The sequence below is a fragment of the Plutella xylostella genome, chromosome 24 (genome assembly GCF_932276165.1).
Source record: "Plutella xylostella chromosome 24, ilPluXylo3.1, whole genome shotgun sequence".
In the NCBI taxonomy this organism is placed as follows: Eukaryota; Metazoa; Arthropoda; class Insecta; order Lepidoptera; family Plutellidae; genus Plutella; species Plutella xylostella.
Window position 1 is genome coordinate 159,735 of NC_064004.1, and position 11,482 is coordinate 171,216.

Sequence of the window (11,482 nt, forward strand, 5' to 3'; positions counted from 1 at the left end):
GCATTTGTTAGTCGTATACCTCGAAATCAAAAAATCCTTGTAGCTTTTCACCTATTCGCATTTCACCGTGATAGCGTTGTTTGTTGTAGCGTATAATATCGGTAGTATATTTTGTTACTAGCATATATTTTTAACAGATTTTCACAACAGTAGCAAATTTTGAAGTAGCATGTATTATCAATAGCTTATTTATTAAGCTGCATATATTTTGAATAGCATGTAAGTATTTTTTGTCGCATCTTATTTGGGTCGCATATTGTTGTAGTGTAAAAGAAATATCGCGACATGTACCTAATAATGCATTACAAACAAATATCTATCAAGGTGAAAAGCGACTACAGTGAAGACAGGCAGGAAAGTAAATCTACTATGATTTTTTCAGACAATTGTCAGTAGCGATCAAAAAATATACTTCAAGAATAAAAATCTATTCAGAAATTTTGATATCGCGGCGAAATGCGAATAGGTGAAAAGCTATAAGGATTTTTTGATTTCGGGGTATACGACTAACAAACGAAACATCGCTATACTTCACAGTAACCATAAAAACCCTGATCAACAACGCACCTCATCAACAGGACTGTCGTGGCTGCTGAACCCTCCACCCAGCGCGTACCCGGCCAGCCCCCCGGCGGCCAGGGCCCCCACCCCGAGCCCCACCGCGGCGCCCGTGCCCATGCCACTGCGCTGCTGCTGCATGGGCATGCCTTGTACTCCCGGCGTGTACATCGGGGGAGGCTCGTAGCCCTGAAAGTTTGGGTAATTGATAGAAAAGTGTTTTGAGAGGAAGGTGAAATAGGAATGATGTAATGGAAGACTATGCTAATGGAGAAGTCGAAGCTACGGTAAGAGGTTTGAAAATTTAAGTACTTGATAGGATTTAGTTTTCGAGAGTTTCAGATGAACTAGGAATAGTGAAATAGAAAACGATCGTAATGAAAGTGATGGTAATGCTACTAGAGCAGTGGATGCTAACCTTGATAATACTATGAATGCTAGTAAGATAAAGCTAAATACATGGAAATAAATTAAAAACACAAACAATAATTTAAACTGACCCGTAAGACAAAATTTAGTGTGCCAATCTTGTGCAATTTAACTCACTCGCGATGAAAAACGAAAAATGAAAGCGAAAAAGATTATGTAACATTGAAATAAGACGAAGTTAGCGGTTTCAAAGGTTTTATCCGGATAATATGACCTGTCCTGGCACCTCCCTATTTAGCCTAACTAAGTACATAAAACCTAAATCAGTCTAGCAGTGCATGTATAGCAAACTCATTGGTGGAAAATAAGATATAGAACAAATTTGTGCAAGAAATAAATTTATAAATGTGTCACAGTACGGTCGATATCCAACCAAACATAACTATTAATACTATTGAAAACTCGCAAGATGTTTTACATGAAGACAGTGACTATTTGGATACCGGCGGTACCCCGTGTAGTAAATAAACTGGTATTTACCTGTCCTCCGCCATATGCTCCTGAAACAACATAGATAAATATATTTTTCATTATAATTCAAAGTTAACCTGTCGGTGACTAATACCTACTAGGGCTTAACAGGGGTCTGTTAAATATTTCTCATGTTAATGGTTATATTACCCTCTTAGGTATCTTATGATTTGAACAACGACGAAAGAAAAATGCGGTCATTCCAATCGTTTACCCTAAATTGACCCTAGGGTGGATTCTAGGAATTGTATGTCATTACCCTGCTCTAGGCAAAAAAAAAACAATTATTTTATTTATTCATGAGGGTTGGCTAAATTCTCAGACATATGTTGTGTACACCTTTAATTGGCTTCTATAACGAAATTTTAATTTTAATATGTGTTTTAAAAATCTTAGTTGTATAAGCTGCTGGTGTTCTAGTTTAAATAAATAAAATAAAAATAAGATATACGTTTCCCAGAATCTACCCTAGGGTCAATTTTATAGGGTAACGCATCGGAATAACCATATTATCCATTCAGTTTTAAAGGCGCTTATCATATCATTTTCATAAACACAAAGTGATCTATTATTAGGATTTCATGATTTACCATTGCAATGAGCCTTCACAGGCGCGTATGTTGATGTTCATGCATTCCACACTAAAACTACATACTTTCTAAATACGATTGATTCTACTGTAAAAATGGGCTGGTTGCTAACGTACATCATTGTCTACCAATTTAACCCCCTTATTCATAAAAAAGTTATAGGACGCTTAGAACAATTTGTTCTTTGACAGAGAGGGAGAGGAGAGGCTAAAGCGTCCTATCCTATAACTTTTTTTATGAATAAAGGGGTAAGCCTTTAATCTACAAGGTCCAATATTAATGATACCATAACTTCTGCAGATAAAGACACAATATGAAAATGGCACCTGATACATACCTAAAAATATGGAGAGATGGCATGTGTCTGGGGGCCTATATTCGTACTGTTTCTTGATTTGCGTGACTTACACGTAAATATATAAATTAATGATAATAAGGGCCTCAAAATCATACACTATTTAAAGGGAAATTTTATTTATTAACAACATAACACAGTATAAAATAAATACATTTTAAATGCAATTCAAAGATAAAATTTTATTTTGACACTATTAAATTTGGAATTTTAAATACTTTTTAATACTAAATAAGCAATATATGTACCTAAATGGTATCAATGGGCGTTAAAACAAATATAAATTAATTTATAACGCATTGTGATTATAGTAGAAATCGGTTATACAACATACTTAGATAAATATGCATAATTTATATACTAGGCAGATTGACCATGAGAAATTATACTATGAAAATTCATCTCAATAGAAGGTACTGTATTTATTCACGACACATTATAAAAACAAAACACTGATTGGACACAAACAACAATACATAACAAAAAACAAACAGAAGTGTGTAAAATATTGAAACAAAAGTTAATATTTTTATAAACATTAACACAAAAAAGGTTTGGTTTCCCATTCTCACTCAATTATGTAATTATGTAAGTATATTATGTATATCATTAAAAATATATTACATTTTAATTATTTCGGTGATTTTTGGCACCCACATATTAAATCAATTTTGAAACATGAAAATAATGGTCAATCTTTTATTTATGTATGTACCAACATGACAAATTGTGCAATAAATATTTTCATTTTATATAAATTTTATAATCAACATGCAACAAGGAGTCCATTTTTATAATAAATGTTTTTTTTTTCATTATTATAATATCTTAGGCATGACGGGTAGAACAAGGCACCTGAAAATAAATAGAATTTTTAGTTTTAATCAGTATCAGACAGTTTATGTTTACTTATATTCATTTATTACCCTAAGGAGGAGGGTAATGTTTTTTTTTATGAAAACCTCTTTTACAGAAAGTCAAATCTCAAATCGTCAAATCAATTACAGCGTCAACATGTTACAAGAATCGAAACTCATGTGTTTTTGAGTAAAACAGTGTTTCAAACAATTAATAAGTTCTATCTATGGGTTTTAAAATATTTACCTATTAGAACGGCAGCAGTTTCTTGCGATCTACTCCAGAGGGCGTCGCGGTCGCTAGTAGAACGCTCCTGCAGATAAAAAAACATAAAAACAAAAATATAATAATGTTATACTGTATTAAATAAATAAATTTATTATTAAATAGGAGTTTAAAAGGAAATGCTATACTTTCCAGTTACCTTAGCCTGTTACCCTAGAAAGTTCACCCTAGGGTGGATTCTGGGATTCGTATGTTCAAGAATTTACCTTGCTCTGATAAATTAGTTTTTTTAAGTAGGGTAAATTATAGGACATACTTTTCCCAGAATCTACCCTAGGGTGAATTTTCTAGAGTAAGTAATCAAATCACTTATGAATGGAATAATACATAAATTTTATATAAATATCAAAACCTTCATTGTGTTAATCAGTGTTAGTAATTAGGTAGTGTTAGTGAGGCCTACATGCTCATAATTAGTGTAAATTTATTGCAATTATATTATAGTGATATTGACAGCAACACATTTAGCAAGCCACTTGACCAAAGAAAGTAGTTATATAAACTGTTTTTTAAGACTTCACTTAAAATGGAAATCTATTTAAATAATTTTTTTTACAGAATGTTGTTACAAAATAATTATGTAAGTTCGAATAGGTAAAGTAAATGAACAATGCACAATTATTTACTTTACTTAAAATTACTGGTATTTGCTAAATGGGTTGAAGTCAGTGATTTATTATATTATGAAGCAAAGCCTTTGTTAGTAATTGAATCCTAAAAAGCAGCCAATTACTGATAATATTACCATTAAACCCCTTAAAATAGAATTAAACTATTTCATCATTAACCCGAATCCTTTATTATTAGACAAAATACATAATTTATATTGATAAATTTATTGAAATCACTGTAATAATAAAATATTACTTTGAACTGTGTAGTGTGTATATTTTGTTAAGTTTATTATAAATGAAATATAATATATCTTCACTTACCGGTCAGTAAGTCCACATCCATATTTACACAAAAATATCACTTTTAAATCCCATAACATTAGTCGTATTTTCCTTAAATAAGGAATACAAACTTTTAAAATCGCGTACACATTTAAAAAACCCTTCCACAGAAAAAGAAACCCAGTTAGGTACTAGCTACTGAAATCATTATAACCAAAATGATACAAAAATAAATTTCAAAATACAAATTAACATACAAAATACTACCCACAATATATTTTTACATGTTACTACCCAATTTTCTACGAAAAAAAAGCGTTTAAAGACATACCATGCATTGTAAAGACGCTCCTTACAATTTATCGATTAATTTCTTATAAAATCTATAAAAAATAAACAATAACTGTTAGTCACTATTCATACCCAAATGTATGTCTGTATTTCCTAAAATGTCTGGGTAAAGGCCTGTTTACACACTCGATATTCGATATCGGTATCGGAGGCGGTATTCCTATCTGATACCCTAGAAAATTCACCCTAGGGTGGATTCAAGGAAACTTAGTCCGAAAATTTACCGTACCAAAAACTACTGATTTATTAGGATACAAAACAAAACAAACACTCACACCTTGTACTAATGTACTCCCTTGCGGGGTAGGCAGAGGATTATTAAGATAATTGTGTAGTAATTCTGAAGTAGAATACCGCCGCAGACACATATCAAATACATATCAAATATCGGATAAGTGTGAACAGGCCTTACAACACCGACTAATCTCGTAATCAGAAAACGAGACTCCGTAAAATGTACACTTCACGCTATAGCAATATGTAAAACGCGCGCAAATAAAGAAAATTATGAAAATGGCGTCGGCTACCTAAATAAACCACGTTTAACGGGTGTTTAGAACGATATTTCACACATTTTTAAGCTTTAGAAGCCTCTTGATAGCGTTTAACATGTTTCTAAGTTTAGGTGGGAGTTTTATGAGTTTACTCGCCATTTAAAATATGTTTCTTTATTCGCACGGGTTATGTTATAACTGTAAAAAGAAGTATATTTGATAATGTACCTGGCTGTTGAGGTGCGCCGTAGTAGCCTTGTTGCTGTAAACAAGAGAACAATATACAGTTAATTACAATTCAATAAATTATTACCCAACTGATAGCTGTCTGACAACAGTTGGAGAAATAACTCTTCAGATATGGAGAAGGCTCAACATAGCTAATAGTGTTGGCAAGTGACACTGAATCTAACTGGATAACCCTTACGCACTAAGAAAATAGGTATCTATCATAAAATTTTAAAACCGAGAAGGCTATTGAGGTAAGCGCGACATTTTTCAGAATCATAATCAGCCAATAATCATACGCATACCCTCAAAGGATTATTGACGCTAAGAAGTTAGCTTTTTTAAAATGATGGACGACAGGTCAATCTATTGCTAAATCCTCATAATTAGTCAATAATCGTTCACTGCTGGGCATAGGGCCCTCCCAGCGCCACAACACTCGGTCCTCGGTCTTCCTCATTCAGCCCCTACCAGCTACCAACTTTGACCAAGCTGTCAAAATTATCATTCAAAGACAATACTTACAACCATAATATGCAGAAGATACCAATCCACGTATCACAATTTTTTAAGACACTGTATATTAATCCTAATATTGAAATTTGGGAGCCGAATCCGATGTAAAAGTAAAAAATACAGTAAAAAATATTAGCAGATGTTATTTTGCAATATGTGCTGTCATTCTATTTTGATTGTTGGTTCTTCTGACAGATTGACAGAAGATTTTTTCTTTGTGCTAGCAAAGAGGTGGCATAGAGAAAAAGTATTTAGGTTTATTAGAAAAAAAACTGAACAGGCTTTCGGGTTCCTGGCACCGCTCAAAAGAGGAGTAACAGAAAAGGCATTAGAACTAGGCTGTCAAAACGCGACTCAAAGAAATTTCGTCACTTGGTCATCAAGATGTAACTCTGATGGGTTCCGCTCATCTCGCATAATCTTTATTCACCAAAACTCATTTCGCATAACTCGTATGGTCTAAACTTTTTTGGCCGAACCATCACTTTGCCAAGACTTATGTGGCATAAGGCTCGTTTCGTCTAAAACTCTTTAGGCACAATCTTTAAACACCTTAAGTTTCGTTTGCTCAAATTTATGTTCGTCTATACCTATGTATAATCTTGTTTCTCTCAATGTTATCTTAATAAATAATATATTAAGTATGTAGTAAATGTACAAATTGTGGTATTTTTCTCCTACATCCCGAAAATCACGATATTGTATGATCAAAAAATCGAAAGTTAACGACCAATATAATTATTACAAACACCATGAGATCGAAACATAAAAATAGGTGCGATGACGAGCAAAGCGAGGAGGAGCGTGTTAGGTGCACATGTTCATCAAAACCAAAGCGGAGCGCAGCGAAGCGGAGCGGAGCGTTTTCCAAACAGCGTAATCAATACAAGGCACCAGTTTGCGCTATGTAGGGAGACGCTCCGTCAAAGTTAAAGCCAAACGAATATTATTACTTTGTATAAACCTAATAAACCTATGCCATAGCATTATTAGGCTATTCAAGATTTGGCCATACCATTATTAGGCTAAACAATGTTATGCGAAATAACTTTTTACTAAACGAGATTTATGCCATACGATTTTCGGCGTAACGAGACTTTGACCAAACGTTACTATGCAATACGAGATTAGGCAAATAAATCTTATGCCAAAAAAGGTAGAACCAACTCTAATAGTAGGTACCATGCCCTTCGCTTACTAGAGTCGCGTTTTCCTATGCTTCATAACAACGATGATGTAAGAGTGTCATCCGTGGTGGCACTGGCACTCTAATCTATATGAGGAAAAACTAAGATTAGGAGTGCTTCGTTGCGCGAGCCGTGCCGATTGTACGACAACTGGTTCGTTTTTCGTCTGCATATCAGCGTAGAGTGCTCTTCCTGGAACTAAATTTGTCCGTGGTCGTCCACTGTGCTTGTGATCCGTAGAATCGCGAACCGTGGGTAGCGGGTACTGGCATGAATGGTAATGACCCTAAAGCCCGTACTAACCTGTGGCGGCGCATAATGCGGCGGCGGCGCGGCTCCCTCGAACCCGATGCTCTGCACGGACACGTCGCCGTCGATGGTGAGGTGACTCCCTCTCATGGTAATGATGTCAATAGTAATGATACAAACGGTAATGATTCTAATGGCAACGACGATGATCATGCGAAAGGTCTCAAATGGCAATGGATAAGGATACAAATGATCCTGAATACACTAATAAAGCTGGCGAAGACAAAGATGCCAAATATCACAATGATAATGACGACAATGATTCTGAAGCTCCTAATAACATGGTAATTAATTCGCTAGCGACAACTAACCTGTGGCGGCGCATACTGCGGCGGCGGCGCGGCTCCCTCGAACCCGATGCTCTGCACGGACACGTCTCCGTCGATGGTGAGGTGGCTCACTCGCTGGAACGGCAGCCGGTGCGAGAACTGGCAGAAGTGGACGCCGTTGAACGCCACCTGAAAAGAGAATAAGAGTTATTTGGATGATATACAGAGTTTTGATGCAGTTGACGAATAACAATTAAAAGTCAGAGGACTAGTCAAAATGAAGTGGCAGTGGGCTGGTCATATCTGCCGAAAAACCGATAATCGTTGTGTGGGACGCCCTCCTACCCGCTGGACCGCCGACCTTAGGTGGGTAGCCGGTATTGGCTGGATGAGGACGGCCGAGGACCGAGTATTGTGGCGCTCCTTGGGAGAGGCCCATGTCCAGCAGTGGATGATTATTGGCTGATGATGATGATGACGAATAACTCGTCGAAACTAACGTTCAATGCGCTTGGTTCTATTGGGGGAGGGTAGGTAGATAGGAACTTCATTAAAGAGGAGGAGTGGACCAAAGGGATGGGATCGGGCGGTAGGGAAGTGGCTAGGGTAATAGAAAGGAATAGCTCATCATGATTGCCAATGCCAACTAACCTTGAACGAGCTCGGTTCAACCAACACAAGCGCTTCAAAAGCCTGTCCCCTGGCTATGGGCATGGCTCCGTCCACATCCTCGGGCCCCCAGCTCATGCTGGCCAGGTGGTTCCTGACAATGCACATGTGGTCGTAGCGCACGTTGAGATGGAGCGCGATGTCGTCGCGAGGGTCCGTGTTGGGGCCGCACTGGAGGTTGATGGCGAATCTGTGTGGGGTTGAGGAGAGGTTTTAGTATTTGTTTTTCTGCGATGACATACACTGGCGTTATATGCAGAAATGTGTGATTTGGTGAAAATACTACCTTGCACATTCCAACCTATGAGTAGGTATATTATTAAGTTTGATATCCAAGGAGATTCATAAGATGTTTAAGTATGTAAGAATCATTTTATTTGTAAGAGATAAAAGAAATTTGGTTTATAGAGCTTAACTTCCTACATACAGACTTAAAACTATAATCTTAACCATTTATTTTAAATTCGATTTTCAAAGAAAATATTCTTCTGAAAATATTTCATATAGCTTTAGAACCTCAACAGAAGTCTGCTAATGTATCTCTGATATTTGTATTCAAACATACAAAGAGGTACAGTTTCAGACTCAGTGTCTGTATGCTAATGAGTTTGAAACTATTATTGTCTACACACTATTTACATACAGACATGTGATAGCTGTAGCTAGCTATTTACTGTAACCATATTTGTAAGTGTAGTACTGAGCTACTGAGAAGAACCACTAACAAATGAACAGTGGACTTAGTTTTATGAAACCCTTTTGAAATAATTAGAAAATTATATTCATTGAGTTGAGACTGGTGTTCTGTGTATGTACCTATATGTATATAGGGTGTTTGTACACGGCGCAAGTATAGCAAGTATATATAGTAGTTAGACGACCGAATGGCGTAGTGGTTAGTGACCTGACTACTGAGCCGATGGTCCCGGGTTCGATTCCCGGCTGGGGCAGATATTTGTTAAAACACAGATATTTGTCCTCGGGTCTTGGATGTGCCCGTAAAATGGCAATAGGCCCGCCCCCTATTACATTGGGACTAACATAACACTCTGGCGAAAAGTGGGTGCAGCAATGCACCTCTGCCTACCCCGCAAGGGAGTATACATTAGTACAAGGCGTGAGTGCGTGTTTTTTTTTTTTTTTACACGCCGCAAGTAGCTTGCACATGTTGAGGCACTTGCGCGGGTAACATGTACCGAAAACATACTTAGTAAAAACCATGTGCACCGAAAACTCAAACTAGCTTGCGCATATTACTCCCGCATGTAACCATATCTTTACTTGCTCCAGCTACATGGACCATGTAAAAGCACCCATACTTAACAGTATTTACATAGACACAAGATATTGTTGAATGTTAAATAAAGCATGTATATTTAATATCCACATTTTATCAAGAAATTTACATATTTATACAAATAAGACTTTTGTACTTGACTGATAAGAGGTCTAAGCACCTGTTATTGATAATTCTACAGGTGAATACTTCCAATTTGTATCAAGCCATTAGATAATCAATTATTAGTTTAAATATTAAGATAAGATAAAGAATAATTTATATGACAACAACAAAAATATAGAAAATAATACAAAATAAACAATAACACAACAGCAACATGCTGTCCAGAGCATCAAAAAGGCACCAGCTCAGCATGTGCTGACATTATGCAGATTTATTTTTGTACACTGTATGTTAGAGGCCTATGCAAAGCAGTTTATCATTTAGGCTTATGATTTGGATCACAAACTACAGTGTACCTAGCGCAACTCTAGTATTTTTCAGCAACACATTAAGAAGATAATATATTTGATGTTCATTACCTCTCAGCATTGGGGAAGGAGGACCCTCGGATGCGGATCATGAGCCCCGGGTACGCTCCGCCGGGGATCGGCTGCACACACGGGATCACCTGAAATGGAATGTACCTATTAATTAAATATGGAACACCAACAGTTACAACAGTACACAACATACAATGTATTACAGTAAGTTTGATTAAGAATAGATACTAATACTCTTTATTGGGTGTGCAAAAATTCTCAGAGATATCTTGCCTGAGATTGTGTCTTAAAGAAATCTCTATTAGATTACAAGATTACTGCTATGGATGTATAGGATAGCAGGAAGCTAAATAATTATCAGTGGGTATGTTCCAGAGGTCAGCAGACTTTTGTGCTTGTAACTTATAGCTAGAGATTTCAAAATCCAACTTGTAATCAATCCAACTGAGGATCAAGACTTCATAGTCCTAGACTTAACTTACCACAGGCATATTGTTAGGTCAGACACAATTAAAAACCCAATGTGTTTCCAATATGAATGAGGCTAATACATATTGCATCCCTTCTCCCTTCCTACACCCCATGGCACTTCCCCAATGACTGGAGGGCTCAGGAGCTGCCCTGAATGTGTAAACCATCATAACATAGGACATGACTTGGATTGTACTAGGTAATATGAAGAAGATATCAACAATATTGGACAGTGGAAAACCAGCTAACCAGTTAGTCTATTCACACAGAATGATGGTACAATCATTGCGACATTGGTCAACAAGGGGCGCGGTCTGACGTAGCGTCTCTCAGACATGCCGACAACCCATACGAGGAAAAATGCCCTTGAAATGTAATAAAAATCGATGTCACAAACACGAAAAAAAATAGTGATGAAACTGCAATGTAATGTGTGTAAATACAGCCGGAGAAGGAATAAAAGGCTTACTGTCCTCAATGTCCTTGACAAAGCCGAAACTAACGGCTTCTAGCTCTCCATTCGCGATAGAAATCCATAATATCAATAAACAAATAGACATATAGGTAACTTACCGGGTTGAAAATCGGTTGTGAGGCCATTTTTACTGTTCCTGTGGCTTCTTACGCACTATAAATGGTCTTGTACGGCTCGTGAGCAGCAAGAGAACACGAATTAGGCACAATTGCTACACTTAATCACGTAAAATAATAGTAAATTCACTGTACAGTAGTAATGGATGCGTCATATGAGGCGACATCGAATC

General features: G+C 36.6%; 1 protein-coding gene across 14 annotated transcripts in view; it reads right to left on the reverse strand.

Annotated features, from left to right (window-relative positions):
* LOC105387791 (galectin-5) overlaps positions 1 to 11,482 on the reverse strand; it is a 34,828-nt gene extending 23,346 nt beyond the window's left edge. For 8 of the 14 annotated variants that reach the window (XM_048629827.1, XM_048629832.1, XM_048629830.1 and 5 more), the window contains exons 1-6: positions 11,292 to 11,482; positions 10,287 to 10,375; positions 8,448 to 8,655; positions 7,839 to 7,985; positions 5,516 to 5,549; positions 1,468 to 1,487 (exon numbers count right to left, since the gene is read on the reverse strand). In XM_048629827.1, coding sequence (XP_048485784.1) covers positions 1,468 to 1,487; positions 5,516 to 5,549; positions 7,839 to 7,985; positions 8,448 to 8,655; positions 10,287 to 10,375; positions 11,292 to 11,318 — 525 coding nt within the window. In that variant the 5' untranslated portion in view covers positions 11,319 to 11,482. Of the gene's footprint in view, positions 1 to 567; positions 748 to 1,467; positions 1,488 to 4,773; positions 4,826 to 5,515; positions 5,550 to 6,040; positions 6,384 to 7,521; positions 7,638 to 7,838; positions 7,986 to 8,447; positions 8,656 to 10,286; positions 10,376 to 11,291 lie in introns of those variants that run through there. The other 6 variants (XM_048629838.1, XM_038110644.2, XM_048629836.1 and 3 more) reach the window with 6 other exon arrangements.